The sequence below is a fragment of the Mirounga leonina genome, unplaced genomic scaffold (assembly GCF_011800145.1).
Source record: "Mirounga leonina isolate KUSES-001 unplaced genomic scaffold, KU_Mleo_1.0 Mir_154, whole genome shotgun sequence".
NCBI classification, from domain to species: Eukaryota; Metazoa; Chordata; class Mammalia; order Carnivora; family Phocidae; genus Mirounga; species Mirounga leonina.
Genome location: NW_023270389.1, coordinates 137,432 through 155,050, shown reverse-complemented (window position 1 = coordinate 155,050; position 17,619 = coordinate 137,432). Strand labels below are relative to the sequence as shown.

General features: G+C 49.3%; 2 protein-coding genes across 6 annotated transcripts; both read right to left on the bottom strand.

Annotated features, from left to right (window-relative positions):
- Positions 1-3,210: 3,210 nt before the first annotated feature.
- CHTOP (chromatin target of PRMT1) lies at positions 3,211-12,247 on the bottom strand. 4 transcript variants are annotated; one of them, XM_035009609.1, is made up of 6 exons: positions 11,976-12,247; positions 11,284-11,365; positions 9,602-9,755; positions 6,644-6,830; positions 5,710-5,847; positions 3,211-4,054 (listed from the first exon to the last, which is right to left on the bottom strand). In XM_035009609.1, the coding sequence occupies exons 2-6, from the start codon at positions 11,346-11,348 to the stop codon at positions 3,849-3,851; spliced, it is 750 nt and encodes a 249-aa protein (XP_034865500.1). In that variant the 5' UTR covers positions 11,349-11,365; positions 11,976-12,247; the 3' UTR covers positions 3,211-3,848. The 4 variants fall into 4 exon arrangements, with proteins under 4 accessions (XP_034865500.1, XP_034865501.1, XP_034865502.1 ...); XM_035009610.1 differs by having other exon boundaries at positions 6,644-6,827; XM_035009611.1 differs by lacking the exon at positions 5,710-5,847.
- A 1,063-nt stretch (positions 12,248-13,310) lies between these two features.
- Positions 13,311-17,072, bottom strand: S100A1 (S100 calcium binding protein A1). Of its 2 annotated transcripts, none has more exons than XM_035009617.1 (3): positions 16,873-17,072; positions 14,710-14,862; positions 13,311-13,610 (listed from the first exon to the last, which is right to left on the bottom strand). In XM_035009617.1, exons 2-3 carry the CDS (start codon positions 14,848-14,850, stop codon positions 13,467-13,469), a joined length of 285 nt encoding a protein of 94 aa, XP_034865508.1. In that variant the 5' UTR covers positions 14,851-14,862; positions 16,873-17,072; the 3' UTR covers positions 13,311-13,466. The 2 variants fall into 2 exon arrangements, with proteins under 2 accessions (XP_034865508.1, XP_034865509.1); XM_035009618.1 differs by having other exon boundaries at positions 14,710-14,873; positions 16,873-16,986.
- Between the last annotated feature and the right edge of the window lie 547 nt (positions 17,073-17,619).

Sequence of the window (17,619 nt, the reverse complement as noted above, 5' to 3'; positions counted from 1 at the left end):
TTCTCTGTACTTAGGAGATTCTTCCCCCTTCTCTGTCAAACTTTCCCTTTTCTTTTTTAAATAGGCTCCAGGGCCAGTGTGGAGCCCAATGTGGGGCTTGAACTCACAACCCTGATTGAGACCTGAGCTGAGATCAAGAGTCAAATGCTTGGGGCACTTGGGTGGCTCAGTCAGTTAGGCGTCTGTCTTCGGCTAGGGTCATGATCTCAGGATCCTGAGATTGAGCCCCGCATTGGGCTCCCTGATCAGTGGGGAGCCTGCCTCTCCCACTGCCTCTTCCTGCCACTTCCCCCTGCTTGTGCTCTGTCAAATAAAAAAAAAAATTTTTTTTTTTAATTTGACAGAGAGAGACAGTGAGAGAGGGAACACAGCAGGGGGTGGGGGTGGGAGAGGGAGAAGCAGGCTTCCCGTCAGGCAGGGAGCCCAATGTGGAGCTCAATCCCAGGACGCTGGGATCATGACCTGAGCTGGAGGCAGACACTATGACTGAGCCACCTAAATCAAATCTTAAAAAAACAAAAGTCAGATGTGTAACCCACTGAGCCACCCAGACACCCCAAACCTTCCCTTGACTTTCAAGGTCCAGCTCACCAATCTCTTTTCTGCGGTCCCAAGACCCCCTTTACAAAATTTTTAAAAATAATCTCTACACCCAAAGTGGGGCTTGAACTCACAAGCCTGAGATCAAGAGTCACATGCTCTACTGAGCCCGCTGGGGCCCTAACACTCCTACCAAACCACACCTTGTCAGTCAGTGTCTGCATGGCAAGCCCTTGGCAGATGGTGGTTCAGTGAGTAAAAGGCTGACCCAGGAACTGGCCTCAATCTCCTCGTCCCTCTCTACCCTGAACACTCAGCTGGGACTGAAGGTGGAAGAAGTGGGCACAGGGCTCAGGAGATGCTGAGAACTGCAGTGAACAGCAGGAGGGCCGGGAGGGCCTGAAGCTGGTAAAGTTCCTTGTGCCCATTGCTGGGAATGAACTTCTTCATGAGGTAGGACGAATATAGTGGAGGGTCCACTGGGACCTTCAAAGCAGGGCCCCCACCCCCACCACCTGATGGTTCACAGTAAAGATTCCTGCAGATGCTGGGAATAGCAGCCCCAACTTGGTCTTAGCTCACTTCGCTGCAAGTTGGGCCCATGCAAGTGATGGGTGTAGAGGACATGGGGCAAGTCCTCCTGATGGCCACCTGTGGGCAAGAGGAGCCTGGAGTCAGCAGGATGGTAGGGCTGAAGCACCCGGGGAAGGGGCAGTCTGGGCTAGAAGAGGCTGACCTATGAGGGAGCAGCTAAACCACTTAGCAGAGCCCCCCACCCTTCCTTTTCTAGCTCAGGGGGTGGGAACATTCAGGGACTGTCCTGAAATGAATCTCCCAAGCGAATTCCATCAATGAGTTGGAGGGCAGTGCCAGGAGGCTCAGTGCCACCATTCCAGTGTCCTGCTCTCCCATTTCCCAACTCCCTCAACATTTTGCTTTTACTCTGAAACTTTGCCAAAAGTATGTGGGGCTATCCGCAAGTAAAAGAAGGGGAGACATGGGCATAGAGGTGTGTGGGGCACTGTGGCCCCTCCCCCCCCACCTGGCCAAGTTCCCTTTTCCTCACATATGCCTCAAAGCCTTTCGTGAATCTTAGAGGATCTCAGTGGATTAAAAGAGGGATGGGGAAAGAAGTGGTTCAAAATCCACCAGACTGGGGTGCCTGGGTGGCTCAGTTGGTTAAGCACCTTTCAGCTCAGATCATGATCTCAGTGTCCTGGAGTCTAGCATTGGGCTCCATGCTCAGTGGCAAGTCTTACTGGTATTCCCCCTGCCCGCCTCGTTCCCGCTCTAAAATAAATATCCTATTTGGGGGCATGCACCTGCTACCTAGGGAGACTGGAGAATAACCCCTGAGAAGTGGCTCATCGGAAGCTGTGTGAAGAGGGTGAGGGACCTACTCACCCTGCAGTTCCTTTTCCTTCTTCCCAAAGGTGTCCTGTAAAGTGCCTGATGTAACCAGTGGATGTATTTGAAAAGGGCACCCTGTCCACTGCCAAGCAGCACTTCCCTCACAAGTCTTGGGAGCTGACAAGCGTCAACCTAAGGGACTACCTAAGAGACTACCCTTACAACTGGACTCGCCCAGATAAAAATACTTTCCACCCCACCCCTTCCAATTACATGTTATGAACACCTGTCTGACCTAAAGACCTCCAGCCTCACAGTCCATTTTTAATAAAGAGAAGCGATTACAGTACACTCAGAAACCAGATCAGGTGGATTTTTAAAAACGTGGTTGTCCTCTACCACTACCTGGTCTTCTCAATCTCACTCTTCTACAGGACTAAACCACTTGCCTCACAATCCAGAGGCTAAGAAGCCCAAGTCATACAGATAGGATTCAAGTCCAGGACGTCTTGACCAAAATTTCCTTCCCAGCATGCCACACACACCTCCCAACAGTTTAGGGAACAATGTGTCTCACTAGCAACTGGTTTGGTTGGAGGTTGTTAGGTTCTTTCCCACAGCACAGGGGAAGAGAGAAACCAGCACCAGGGTCCAGAATACTGCCTAAGATTGTTCCGCTGGAGCTTCCTATGGGCCAAACAGGCCAGAACATTATTTTGTGTGGCTATCCAGCTTTCTGCCAGGCTTACTCAGAGGGCAAATTCTTCACTTTCAGGCTCAAGGCCCTATCTCCGTCTGCCCCCCAACCCTGATTTTAATACTCCTATGAAGAGAAGGACTCTGAATTCCACAAGGGGTAGGTCAGGGCATTGTTATAGTGACCACAGCATTTCAAGGAGCCCAACAAAAGAAAAAGTCCTGACTAGATTTGAAACGATTTCTTGTTATGATAAACCAGAAATACAAGATTCCACTGAAAACTGGAACAGTTGACAGAATATAGTTGAACTTAAACCTTCAAAGGGAAATAAAAAGAGGGCCAAACAAAGCCAATGAATGGAGAAGCCCAGGACTGGTTTGGGATAAACATAAGGACAATAGCATTCCAGCATGGGTATGTTCTGACTCCTAAAAGGTTTCTGCCATCATTCTATCCCTTTCTCTGAAGCATCTGCCCAAACCAAATGCCCATTTCCTCTCTATTACAAGTGTAAGCCAACCCAACAGTAGCTCTTTGGACATGATACAAAGCCAAGAGCTAAGTTTATACATCTCATTTCAGGGTAGAAAGTGCACACACCCAGCCCAGCACACTCGTTATGTGGTGTCAATGTACACAGAAGTTAACTTTAATCAAATCAGAGGTGTTACCACATGTAACCTGTTATGTGGCCCTGTGGCTATGTCAGTGTCCCTAATTTACTACACTAATGTTATCAATGCGGCAGAATTTGAGCTCCACATTTTCTAAACACTTCTAAGAGGCTTTATATTAAAGATCACGTAGAACAGAACCATCTCTCAGAAACCTAGGCATCAGGAAGGAACACTGATGGGTTCTTTCTGGGGCTTTTTTCATGGGGACAAAGAGATGACGAGAGGAAATGTTAGAACATGAGAGCATACGACAGATGAAGGGAGGCAGAGATGGGAAGAGGGTTTTCTAGCCACAAGGCCACCACATTCATGTTCAAAGAGAAGTCAGAGCGATGGGGGGGGGACCCCAAACACAACAAAATAAAACCCAAGTCAGAGGAAAAAAGAGTTTCATACAACACAGTATCAAAAAAGTAAAAGGAACACACTAAATGCACAAACTGGTGGCAAGTTAAGTCCATAGCCTATTGTGATAGGTCCTTCCAGCATCAATCAGGTTTCTTCTCCATCTGTTATCTCAAGGCTATTTACAGATATGGTGACTTTTGAATAAGAGTCTCTCACAGGAGGGTGGGCAGGTTTCAATCATTGGTTTCTGGATCTGTTTGTGCCATGTAGGCATCCAACTCCGCATCCAGGTGTCCTTTTGTTTTCGACATGTACGCATCCAACTGGTTGTCCAGCTGCTCCTTGGTCAGTACAGGGCGAGTGAGGGCACCTCTCCCTCGTCCACGTCCTCGGCCTCGACCTCCAAAGCCCCCTCTTCCCCGACCTATCATACCCCGACCTGGCCCAAGGGGAAAAAAAGGAGACAGTTACAAGTAGGTTTAATGGGTGTTATGGCAAATGCCCCTCAGAGCAGCAGGGCCTAGCTGAGAAAGGCTGAAAGGGCAGGGCAAAGAGGAGAAATCTGGAAAAACAGGAAACACAGGGTAGAAAGCAACACATGGAAAGCACACATAATGAATCCCTGTTTACAGGCTCATCTCTAAATGCTATTTAAAGACTTTATTCTGTCGACAAAGGGAAAATAACTGACAATTAAAAGAATCTTAACCTCTCCTAAAACAAAGAAATTACCTCAAGTTTGAAACCCACTGTAAGTTCATAATTAAAATACACTATAGATAACCCCACTTAGGGAAGTAACAAGGGCACAGAGAAACGGGTGCAGGGCTATACAGTTTTTAAAGTAACCTTACTGAAGATCTTTCTAGAAAATTAGCTCATCTCTCCTCAAATTTATTAAACCTAATGAGCTGACCCCACATCGGGAGACTGAGGAGCTGTTCTGACATCAGAACAAAGTGAGAAGACGGGGGATATACTTAGAGTAGTCCCAACCAGTTCTATCTCAGATTCTATTCACCTTATAATTGTGGTTATCTGAGAGGTGGTTTCAATTCACTTAACAAAACATATGCAGCTTTTTGAAAAGCTCCTTTAGACTCCCCCCCCACCCAGCCCTGCGATGCTCTCTCAGAAACCAGGTCAAGATAATGTGGAAACGTACTATTTCATCCTGAAACCCAAACTAGCTTGTACTTCACTCATTAATCCAACAATATCATGGGAGAGAAGAAAACAAGTCCTTGGCTATCAAATTTCCTAACAGTTATTATCCTTTGGCAACTTCAAGGTCATAAATTATAGAAGACCCGCCACACACTATAAAAGGACCAAAGCAGATATACACAGGGGCTACAGGAATAGATTTTCTACCCCCTTGGACAGGTGTTGTTGGAGAGTTTTCCACTAAGCTCTAAAATCAGAAAACTCCCATGAGATTTGGATTAATGACAGCAACACCATTAAGTTCTTTTCTATCTGGGTCATGAGGTCACAAAACAAGTATCACTAAGTCTCAAAGGTAACATTATCAACAAGAGTCAGTCAGTTAACTGACACAGTACCTTCTTGCTTTCTACCTTGATTAAAAAAAAAAAAAGTCATCTCTGATTTCCTGTAGACACAAACTTTACCTTGACTTTACTTGGCTTCAAAGTCAATATCCAGCTCCAATCTCCTCATCCTTTTTAACTCAGCTTCATTTCTGTACATCTCCCTCTTCTTTATTCTTAGACTCAAAGCTGGGTTTTGAGCTATGGGATGGAGTGTGTGGTGGTGGGCAGGGACACAGGAAGGTAAAACCTCAAACTGACCATCTTGTCATTTTAGTAATACGATTTAAACTGCAAGAACGTGGAAAAAGCCTGAACATAATCTGGCTCTGACGTGTACCTGACTGGCTCTTAAGACAACCCATGACAGACTTTTTGCACTACCAGCATGTGAATTTAGAAAATAAGCCAGTTTCAAAAAACAAAACAAGACAAACAAATAAGCCTGCCTATGACTTGAAGCTGTGCAGAAAGGTGGCTCTGAGTTTTGAAGGGAGAGAAATAAGGGGGAGCTATTCTCTGAAGTTGGTAGCTGACTAACCTCTACCACCGATTCCGCCACGACCCATAGCTCCACGCCCTAGGCCCCCTCTCCCAGGACCTCCACGACCTCGAACACCACCTCTTCTTAAGCCCATTCGGGGAGCTACGGCTCGTCCACCTCGGAGCAGGTTTTGACCTTGGAGAGGAGGCATACAATGTATATGCAGGTAAATCCAAGAGAGACAAAGTAGACTCTAACCAAAGGAAGGCGGTGAGGGTTAAATGAGAGTTAATTCAGTTAATTTTTAGGTTGGGTGGGGCAAGGGGTATACCAAGTGTGAACAGATCAAACTGCTCTTTATTCAATCAATTCAACAAGTCTGACATCAAACCCATTTTTGGAAGAAGCTGGGAGTTAATTAGTAAGTACATATAATAAATATCTATTGAATAATCAGGTAAGTGCCTAGCATTACTGTAGATTTAAAAATAAATGATATGGCTCCTGCTCTCAATACATTCTTACAAGGGACAAGAAACAACATAGGGAACAGTGTTAACAGTGCCCAAAATGTAACATGTAGCTATGGGTCAACTTGTCCTCTCTTTTCCAAATATAACAGCGTATTTCACTAGCACAGAGATGGTTAGTTATGATACAGGCCAAGGGACCAAATATTTCTTAGATCTGACTTATTTCTAGAACTTGCATGTGCTTTGATTCAAGCAGCAGCAGGGTGTTTAGACGGAATGGAGATGACATGAATTACCTGTCGTTACGCAGGTCATAGCCTCTCACCATTGCACATTATCAGAAAGGGAATGGTATCGAGAAAAGACATGCAGCACTATTAAAAATATGTGATTTCAAAAGTTATTAATTATATTAATACAAATTCAGGCTTCAAGATGTTAAAACAAATGTGTCCATAAGCAGCCCAAGAGAAAAGGGGAGGGGTAGGCCCAATAATTATCAGGTACACAGCACTGACCTCGGAGCGACATCCCGCCCCTAAGCAGGGTTCTGGTGGCACGTCCCCCACGTAGTCCTCCTCGGGGTAAGCCTCTCTGGATTATGGGCAGGCCTCGTCCTCCGATTGCTCCCCTGGCCAGGGTCCCTATGGGTCGGCCTAACCGTGCCTGGATGTTACTCTTACCCAGGCGCTGCTTTAAGCTCTTCTGGAAGAAAAGGTGTTGGGGGATTGAGATCAAAAAAGCATTCTAGTGGGATTCAGCAACTCAAAGTGCAGAGAAAAAGAAGCAAGTGAGATGGCTGTGTGGAGGGAGATAAACCTGCCGTAGATGTCACAAAGATCCTAAACCAGAAACTAGCCTTTGCCTCAGGATATGGTAAAAAAGAAGCAGAATTGTGATCCAGAACCTTTATGAAAGCTAAATTGATATCAACAAAAATTACCTACATTTGGCTACAGAAGCCATACGCCACTCCTTGGAACTTAAGTTTTAGTAAGGACTCCGTATTTCAAATCCTGGATTCTGCTGTTTTTGAACCACAGGTTGACAATGATACAACTTGATTCATACTTGCCCAAGGACTACCACTGTCTTCAAAGGCTTACTCAAACACCATAGGAAGTTCATCACACTCTGGGAAATATTTTAAATTATAAGTTCATTTGAATTCTTGTCACTTAAAAACAAGATTTGATTTTTCAAAGAGGCCAGTGTGTTCCATTTTTCCTCTGAGTATCTATCTCCAGACGGTCCACTTTTTACCTTAAGATGTAAATAAACACAAAAAAGTCAAACCTCCTTTCCTTGTATTTCTTAAATCGCTATTAATTCCATGTCTCCCCTTGCAAACAGCTCCATTAAGCCAGGACAATAACCTTTAATTCAAAATACTCAAATGTATCTCCAGAGAGTAAGCTAACTTTCATTAGAATTAAGACAGGTGATATAATCACAAAACTCAGGGCCGTATTTGAGAACAAGGACATACCACTAATGGAGATTTTCAATAATCTGTCCCTCAAAGAAACTATTAAGACAACATCTCAGGGCGCCTGGGTGGCTCAGTTGGTTAAGTGACTGCTTTCGGTGCAGGTCATGATCCTGGAGTCCCGGGATCGAGTCCCACATCGGGCTCCCTGCTCGGCAGGGAGCCTGCTCCTCCCTCTGACCCTCCCCCCTCTCATGTGCTCTCTCTCTCTCATTCTGTCTCAAATAAATAAATAAAATCTTAAAAAAAAAAAAAAAAGACAACATCTCAGCGAATTAAATTCCTTCAAAGGAAAGGTAACTGTGTAGCCTTGAACACAACCAAGGCCCCAGCAAACCTGTTTTCCTATAAAGCCATTAGTCAATATGAATGAAAATAAATTCTGTGTATCCTCAGGCTTCACCCATAAATGGCTTACCAATGATTTTTTTTTTTTTTGCAACCACATGCTGTGAGTTATTAGCTTTCTAGCACAAGATAATAAACTGCTTCTAAGCAGAGGGACAGGCTCTGAACATTATGCACCTAGACATAACCAACCTTAGGAGCCTGTCGCATCACTCCCGACAGCACACAATTAGGAGGTCAGGACTTCATTCTACAAATCCCTTCTGTTCGATGATCCGGAATATATTCTCCCAAAATCCGTGCTTCAGAGGAGAATGCACAGTGCTTAGAAGTTCTCCCTTCCTAATCCTTTGCTGCCAGCAACAGTAGTCTCTAACACAGTCGGCAAGCTTAAAAGACATTCCTATACCATCTAGTTTTCACTCCAGAGCTGTGCTGTGTGCTAAGGAAGCCACTAGCCACATGTGGCTATTTAAGTTACAAGTAAATAAAATTTAAAAAGCTCCTCAATCACACTAGCCACATTTTGAGTGCTCAACAGTCACACTTGGCTAGTGGCTACCATATTTGGAGAGCAGATGTAGAGTATTTCCTTCACTGTGGAAAGTCCTCTCAGATAGTTCTGCTCCAGAGGCAACTTTCTGCCCAGCCTATACTTAAGGCTTCTTCTAGAAAGGTCCTTTGGAATGATGTGTCAGAGACTTATCTTCAGCAATTTATAATAGCTACTCTTGGAAAATGGTGGGGCCCTTTTCACTGCTTTCCTGAGTCAGGGACAAATACAGAACTCCATGGCTTAAGGCGGCTGAAGCAGAAGGCCTTGTTTATTTTTGGTCAGTGAGCCTAACAGTTCAGGGTGGGGGTGGGAGGGTGTTATATTTAACTGCCAAATTTATGCACAGCCATGCAGTGCTACCAGTTAAAGTCCTTACAGTTGCATGGCACCGCCCTCCAGACGCCCAGCCACAGCTTGGACATATCCTTCCACAGCCACTGTCCGGACTTGCATATAAGGTCTATGAATAATAAAGAGCAGGTTTTATTTCAGGTCTGAATAAGGATTACCTCTTACTGGAAATTTGACAGAGAACCCACTAATTCTTAAATTAATTATTCAATGCTCTCCCTCTACTTTACTGACAAAACTTAGGTGCTGTGGAGATGAAGGTCACCCTACTCTTTCTGTATTTTAGCATCGGAAATCTCTGGCTAAGGCTGTTCAGACTTCCTGTGCTGGGGGAGAAAGAGTAAGATTATTTCCCTCTTTTGTAAGTCATTTAACATGGAATAAATAAAGGATTTTCGGAAGGTCATCTAAAACAGAAACCAAAATTTCTTTGTGGTAAAATCCAGTGACTCGATTTTAAGGGCAAAGGATCAGAAAAAAAGAGATTAATATTCATTGATAACACAGAAATAGGCCACTCTGATGGCAAACTACCTAAAAGAGAAAGACAACAAAAAGTTACTTATTGGTACCTGCCAAAATGGGAATTCTCTGAACTTCTCTTTCCTCCAGAGAAGTTTCTGCTTTTGCCCTGAGCCACCTTGCAATCATCCTTCACGTCCTGACAGCCTCAGTGGACTGCCTGATAGAGATCACCAGCTGCTTCTGGAGCATTAAGACCCATCCTCTCACCTGCTTAAGTTTTAATGCTGCCTGGACAGAGGGTCTATTCTCCATCTGCTGGGCCAGTCTTCTGTTTCTGGCACTGGCTAGCTGCTGTTGTTGCTGCATCGAAGCCCGAATATTCACTGGCATCGGCTGTTTGTTCTTCAGCATATTAGTAAAGCTTCAAGGTCGAACAGAATGGATGTTTAAATAAAAGCTTTATTACAAAACATTTATTGGCATTTTCATGGCTTGCTAGACCAGGAGCTCCAGATCCCACGAACTTTAAGTAAAGTGGTACACTTAGATCAAGGCTGAAGTGGGTTAAAGACTCCTCTGCTTCCACAAACTTGCAAGAATCAGAAACTTAGAAACGCAGCTAGGTGCAGCACATTCAATCAAAAGTGATAACAAGGGCTCAGGTAACGGCTTTTAAGAGAGGTGGAAGGTATGAAAAACACGCAGTAAGCAGATATGATGACAACAAAAGACAGAAAATGTAGTTTCAAAGACAAACAGAGAAAGCCAAAAATCTTGGGGGAACCTGAGAGTGCACTGTAAAAGCAAATATAAGGAAGGCCTAGAGCACCTTCAGAGCCCACGGAAATAGTACACTCATATGAATTATAGGAGTAGATCTTATTTTCTTATGTATTTGTTTGCTTAGTAACATGTAAATATGGACAATCAGTATATCCTACCCTAAGAGATAAGAAGCAGCACATATGCTTCAGAAAAGAAAAAAAATCAAGTCAATCTTTTAGTGGTCTAACATCAACTAAATAAAATCATTGGTCAAAGGCACTCAATACAGAGCTCTGGGAAATAGAAACTGTACCTTAAGTACCTTTTCTTAGTCTCAAAGGATTACTTTTCCTAACTCCAAGTGATTACTTCTGAGAAAATCCGATTACTTTATTTACTTATTTTTTTAAAGATTCTTATTTAAGAGAGAGCATGAGAAGGGGGAGGGTCAGAGGGAGAAGCAAACTCCCCGCCGAGCAGGGAGCCCGACGCGGGACTCGATCCCGACGCGGGACTCCAGGATCATGACCTGAGCCGAAGGCAGTCGCTTAACCGACTGAGCCACCCAGGCGCCCAAAATCAGATTAATCACTTAACAGCTTGTGAAGACACTCCTCTCTTAGTCCTGTTAAGTAAGTTCAATGCCACAAAAAAGAAGAACACTTAATTGTCAAAGAATCTAACACAGAAACAAACTAAAAGCAGGACGGAAAGAAAGAGAAATGGAGCAAAGCAAGTGCCTCTTACAAGGCCCCAGAATGGCATCCAAGGGCCTTTGGACATATCCACAGCTTGCTACCTGCCTCTTACAGGCCAGACGCAACACTGCTGGCCTTGGACTGGGCAGCAAACCTACTGCAGCCAAGGTACCACGCTACCGAGCTGCACCACCCCTGTATCAATGTAAAAAAAAATGTGAAGAAGAGGGAGGGTGCGAGGAGTCTTTTAAAATACATCCCACCAGATAAGTGTTTCAGACAGCTTAACATAAAAATCTACTGATAAGGGGTTTTGAAACAACCGCCCAATTTGTTTCGTGTACCACATAAGATGCAACTAAAAACAGAGGTCTGTAGCCTTCTGTTGGTATTTAGCTTAAAATTGGTTTGTGTGCATCGGACCCCAGGGCCAAGTTAAGGAATGTTTTCTTATGAACGAGCTGAAGTTGCTGTTGGCTGCCTCACCGCTCATTTAGAGACATCTTGGTGGTGCTTTTTAGCACAACTTTCGGCGCTGACTGTGCAGCCATCTTCAAATCCCGAGAATCTACAAAGGACAACAGGCAGATGAGCAAATCAGAGCCCGGACCCCTCGTTTCCGCAGGCATCACAGACCCGGCGCAGCAGCGAACGGAAACAAAAGGCCTGGATGGAGGGCCCTGAGGGTCCCACAAGACTCGCGCTGGGGGCTTCCGTTCACAGCAGTTGCCGCAGACAGACTTCGAGGCCGCGGCACAGAAGACACCTACCCTAACCCCAGCGGCAGACCCAGACCGAGCCACAGGAGGGAAGTCGGGCTTTCCTCTGGAGGAGCCCTTTCCAGCCGGGGCTGCCAGAACCTCTCAGAACCCAAGGAACCCGGATCCCCCCCCGTGAACCCCGATCTCGGCGGTGAGGCCGGGGGCGGGCCAAGGGCGGCGGGAGGAAGGCCCCTCGCTGCTCCTCACACGCAGCCAGCACGCAGAGCCCCTGACGGAGACACGCGGTGCAGGCAGAGCCGCGTCCAGAGCGGCTTTCGGCGCCCCCACCGCGGGGGAGCCTCGGCCAGGGCCCCGCCGCCACTGCCCGGTCAGGGCCGCCGCCCCGCCGCCGCCGGCCCCGCCCTCCGGGCCCCGCCGGTGCCGCCCCGCCGCTCCCGCCTCGCCACAGAAACGCACCGAAGGAGACGGACGCCAGGGCGCCTCCCGGGGCTGCCACCACGGCTGCGGCGCGCGGGCCGGGGCCCGGCGGAACCTGAGTTGACTTGGTGGGCGGTTGGTCAGAGGTGTAGGCGGTAGGCCGCTGGGTTAGCTCGTTGTTGCCAGCCGGCTGTCTGGCCGGCCGGTCCGCCTGCTCGCCCGCCGGCCCTTCCCTGCCTCGCGTCGGTGCCACCACAGCCGCCGCCGCCTCCCGCTCCGTGCCCAAAACAAAATGGCCGCCACGCCCAGAGCCGAGCGGGACCGGCTAAAATGGCGTCGACGCAATTACGCCGGACGTCAGATCCGCGCACAGCCGGGTGATGGGAGAAGGTGAGCGCTACGCCTGCGCGGGGCTTGGGGCGGAGCCCTGGGGAGAAGGCGGGGCTTTAGCCAAGGTGGGGTGTGAGGTACACTCCGCCCCGCCCGCGGAGGGGCGAGGCCAGTGCTCGCGGTTGGTGGTCTCGGAGGTTCTCGGTCCAGGCAGGGCGGTTGTAACCTGGACCTCCTAGAGCACTTTCGGTCTCGGGGAGAAAGATGTCGCGGCGCCCCGCCCCGGGTAAGGGCGACCATCCACAACTCTGCAAATCCACCGAGGATTTGCCTCGGTGCCTCTTCCCGAGCACCTGGGCCCCGGTGCTGGACGCGAAGAGCCATAGACGCCCAAGCCAAGGCCAGGGCGCCGGATCCTCCGCCGGTCACCAATGCCTGTGCATAGTTTTCTCGTCCTGAATATTGTTAAATCCCTATGGGGGGTGTCTTTGTGTCCCTGCTCCCCCTTCCATGCCCTCCCCATCTGCCAGTCCTGTGCGTTTCGATGCAGACCTACACAGGATTTTTCTTATGCCTGGGTACACAATAAAAATACTCAGGTGTTTGAGGAATGAGTGGAACGAACACATCTTCAGCCCTTCTGCATATGCGTGCATCACGATCCTTTCGTTTTCTTCCTAGCATTTGTGTATGTGTGTGTGTGTGTGTGTGTGTTTAATGGTCTGGCATCCTTACTGGACTTGACCTATGTGACAGTAAGGGTCGTGTTTGTTTTGTGCACCACTACACCCCCAGTTTCTACACAATGTTTAGCACATGGCAGGTCCTCAGTAAATATTCTTTGCAGACTGAAGGGAAATTCTTCTGTCTTTGCAGCTGGAACTTTGAACACCTACCTTCCTGGGCCTTGAGCATTCCTCAGCTAGGAAGATGTAATGTCCCCTTGACCTCTCTCCGAATAAGATCCCTTCCCAAATAAGGTGAATTGGGAGTGAGCAACCTTGATTTCCTCACTCCCAGACCCCAAAGGAGACAGACAGCAGCTGGCCAGAGAAGAGCCTTTAATGAAAGATGAGTTGCAGGCTTGGCCCACTACTCTTGCGCCCTTGGTGGAGGGTGGGCAAGGGTAGGAGTGTAGGGAGGGAAAAGTGGGGTGAGGGGGGAGGAGGGGGAAGGGCGCTGCCCACTGGGGCTGTCTGCTCAACTGTTCTCCCAGAAAAAGTTGTTGCAGGCTACTGTGAGGGCAGCCACCAGCACCACGTACTCCTGGAAGTCTACCTCCCCATCTCCATTCTCGTCTAGCTCTTTCATCACCTTGTCCACAGCATCTGCATCCTTCTGGGCCTGTGGAGGGAGGAGATGGAGAGGTGGGTTTGTAGGGAGATGAATAGTACTGAATCAGGGGCAAGGGGAGGTAGTTGATTGGGAAGAAGGCAGAGGTGAGCAAGAGGCAGAACTACATCTAATTATGGGACTGTTCGGAGTCCCTCCTTAAAACTAACACTGGTGGCCTCCTGTTACCTACAGAATAAACCCCTTAACAAGGCAGAGTAATAACAACATCGATTACCATATGTTGAGTGCCTAGAGAAGCTTTACAGGGATTGTCTTGTAAAATTGTTAATTCTAACACAAACAGTATGAGGTAGGTTTCATTATTTGCATACTAGAGAATAAACAAATTAACAGTTGGTGTTAAATAATGTGCCTAAGTGACACAGCTGGAAGGTGGCAGGGTCAGAATTGGAGCCCAGGCCTGATAAAACCTCAAAGCTGGTGCACTCTCTCCTGGCTTCTTTATTATAGAATAATCAGCATTTGCAGCCTACTTTTCTGCATCCTTCACTCTGGTCAAAACTACTGAGCATGCTCCATGTTCTTTCTTCCAGGCTTTTGTTCATGCAGATACCTCTTAATATGTCTACATTTATCCTAATAATATTCCAGTGGAAATCCATGGCTCAAGTGCCACCTCTCTGGAGAAGCCCACTTCAGTCAGGTTAGTATTGTCCCGAAGTCCTTTCTGGCAATTCTGTTAAAGCTCTGTGTAGTTCCTAAGTGGCTGGCCCAAGGATTCATGGGGACGGGGATGTAAGTGCTTCTGAGCTTCCTGTCAGCAGACTGGGGCCTCTTTTGATCCTTCAACTCTGGGCTCTCCTGAACAGATTACTTCCTGGTATTCATGGTTTACTTCCATGTGTCAGTCTTTCCCTTCTAGACTGTGAGCCTTCTTTAATGATGCGTCTGCATGGGTCCTAGCACTTAACAGGTGATTAACAAATTAGGGTATTTTGCCTTGAACCAAGAAAAATCCAGGAAAGAAGTCTGGGAGAAGAAGATGATTGGACTGAGTTGGGGTGGGGTGGGAAGATGGTAGGGAGGTCCCCAGTTGTTGTTCCTCCACCCCTCACCCATCCCACCCTGTATCCCGCTCTGTGCTCACGTCCAGGAAGCCGGAGAGCTCAGTCTGCAGCAGCTCTTTTAGCTCCTTCTTGCTCAGCTTGTACTTGTCTCCCTCCTTGCCCGAGTGGGCATGGAACACATTGATGAGAGTCTCCATCGCTGTCTCCAGCTCAGAGCCCATCGCGCAGCTTACCTACCCACCCCCCACCATGGAAGTAAGTTGGGGACCATGCTCAGGGTATCTGGGGTTGGGGGGAGGGGAGCCCTCAGACCTGGCCCTGGTCCTGCACCTGAAGTTGCCCTGAGAGCAGAGCCACACTGGAATTTACCTGTCACTGAGACTTTAGGATGTGGGAACCCAAACAGGCCTAAATCCAGGCTTGTTCTCTGTGTCCCTCAATCCATATCCCAGCCAGAGGGAGTCAGGGACTGGGGCCATGGAGGTAGAGCCGCTGGAGCTGGGCTGGCTCTAGGGGCCTGCAGTGGACTCTGAAGTGGCTCCTGGCTGCCTGGGTGGACACTGAGGAGGGCGGGGCAGGCAGGTGGGGATGGTCACAGGACACTGCCAAGCTTCCTCTGGCTCTATTTTTACCCTGCCTTGCCTGCCTAGCACAGCTAAGCTCTGCTGCTGAGGGTGGTGAGCTGCGTTCCCTACGGCCTTGACTCTGCTGTCTACCCCTAGCAAGGAGCCAGTCTTGGTGCCCTCAGCCAGCCTGATGGAGAGAGTGGCAGCCTGAGTGGCTGGCCCAAGGCTTCATGGGGACGGGGATCTAAGTGCCTCTGAGCTTCCTGTCAGCAGACTGGGGCCTCTTTTGATCCTTTAACTCTGCTCTCTCCTGAACAGGTCACTTCGGTTTCCCCGGGGTGCATCTCCATTACCTCTAGTTTGGTTCCTCTTACTTCTCTGCACAATCAGGCCTTCCATCGGGTGATGGTGGGAATCGAGAGAGGAATGACCAAGCCTTTCCCCAGAGCCAGGGCTTCCAGTGTGAGGGAGAGGAGACCCCTGGGGCCTTGTCCCTGCTGCTGCCCACTCCCTCGCCTAGGCCCAGCCTGGATGATGTGAGGACAGTGGTAGTGGGAGAATGGGTCTGATATATGTTGGGGGAGATAAAAGGCTGAGTATGTCCTCTGAATTCAAGGGGAGAGAAGAAGAGAAAAATGGAGGGTTTTGTTGAGGAGAGGGGACTGCCAAGCCAGTGGGCCTCTTTCTTTTGGCCTTGGGATGGTCATCCCCCTCACAGCCTCAGGGGACAGCTCAGGTGTCTCAGATCAGGTGTCCTTGTCTTTCCCCAGGCCTGGGGGGCTGAACAATGGGCCCTGATCAAATGACATTCCACCTTTACAATGGGAACCTTGTGAGTGTCACCTGAACTCTGGACATGAGAAGCAGTTGTCACAGAGACCTGGGGAGATGGAACCCAAGCCGGGACTGATGGAGGGGATAAGAGTGTTTGTGGGGGAGGGCTGTTGGTGGCTCAGTTATTGGCCCCATCCAGTAGGGGCACTTAGAGGTTGCCTGGAGCCCTTGAGCAGCCTGGGATTTTATGTAGGGGCCGTTTGGAGAGTACTTTGGCAGGGAGGGGGCAGACAGGAAAACAAAGGGAAAGACTTGAAGGAAAGAGGAGTCTGAAAGTCTGAGCCAAGAAAGGGAAGGTCACGTGAAAGGAAAGTTGGGAGTGGGTACAATACCCTAATGCCCCCTCCTCTTGATCTCACATGGTCCATGCTCTGCCACCCCCAGATTTCCCTGGGACCTGAGCCCTTGGCAAGGCTGGGTGGTGGTGGGTGTGGGGACAGAAGCAACAGTTCCATTTGCCTTCTTATTCGTACCCGCCTGGAAGCAAGGTGGGAGCTGGCTCCCTTCCCCAGCACCGGGAGAGTGAGGGAGCCTTGGGAGGGCACTCTGAGGGCTCTGTGGTAGGGGGGCTTGATCTCCTGGAAGCTTGGTGGCTGGGCTCCCCACTGGCTTCTTCGTTCTCTGAGGAATACCACAGACCTCCCTCTGACCTTCACTTGCTTCCCTGCACTACTGTCCAAACCCTGTCTCCCCCGAATCCCAAACTGCTGTCACTCAAACCCCTCCCAGACCCTCGGTGCGGCACAATGCTATTGTCCCCAGACCTGAGGAGCCCTGCTGAAGTCCCCTTTCCCCCAAGCTGGCCACAGGAGAGACCGAGCACAGGAGACACAGGATACTTACTGTCAGCCCGGACCCGAGGTGGGAGCAGGTTCTGGACAGACGAGTCTGCAAATGTGGCTAAGGGAGCTGTGTGGGGAGACCTGTCTTCAGCCCTTCCCCCACTGACCCCCCCTCCCCACTGGCTCCACCCCTTCACAGACAGACACCCAGTGGGGCAAGGGGCCAGGAGTGGACAGAGGCGCCCTCTGTCTCCTGGGCTAGAACAGGCTGCCCTGTGTCCTCTTGTCCAGCCTCAGTTGCCTCCCCCCTCCCTGCTGGGCACCAGCAGGCAGGGCCCAGGCGGAAGGGGCTGGGAAAGGTCCTGGGAGGGACCCGGAGAGGCCTCGCCCCACCCCCACCCCAGCACTGGCAGGAAAGGGGAGGATCCTGCTGAGGGGTCTCAGTGAGGGGACCTCTCAGGGAATCCCTTTCATCTTGGGAGTCTCACTCCCCGCTGAGAGATTTCGGTCCAGGAAATCTTTCTCCACGGGGGTCTCAGCGGGATTCCCCTCTGTGTGTGGGAGCCTCTTGGGGGTCTTGGGCTGCAGGGTCCTTTTCAGGATCTCATTCGGAAGGGCTCTCAGTGGTGCTTCTCAGACTGAACTCCTGGGCAGGGCTCCCTCTCGGGCCTCTAGGATGCAGAGCCTACCGGGGCGGTGGGCTCCCGGTGCCCAGAGGGGGTCTGTCCGGGAGGCGCCTTCCCGCCTCCCCCCTGCAGAGGGGCGCGCGTGGGCCGGGCCGGGCGGGGGGACCCGGGCACCCCGCCCG

Excerpts from the sequence above, each read along its gene's own strand:
- CHTOP (XM_035009609.1), bottom strand. The coding sequence starts at position 11,348 with ATGGCTGCACAGTCAGCGCCGAAAGTTGTGCTAAAAAGCACCACCAAG. Across the intron at positions 6,831-9,601 it reads CAGCATTAAAACTTAAGCAG|AAGAGCTTAAAGCAGCGCCT; the intron begins GTGAGAGGATGG and ends CTTTTCTTCCAG. Across the intron at positions 4,055-5,709 it reads TGGCGGAATCGGTGGTAGAG|GTCGGGGTATGATAGGTCGG; the intron begins GTTAGTCAGCTA and ends CCCTTGGGCCAG.
- S100A1 (XM_035009617.1), bottom strand. The coding sequence starts at position 14,850 with ATGGGCTCTGAGCTGGAGACAGCGATGGAGACTCTCATCAATGTGTTC. Across the intron at positions 13,611-14,709 it reads AGCTCTCCGGCTTCCTGGAC|GCCCAGAAGGATGCAGATGC; the intron begins GTGAGCACAGAG and ends CTCCCTCCACAG.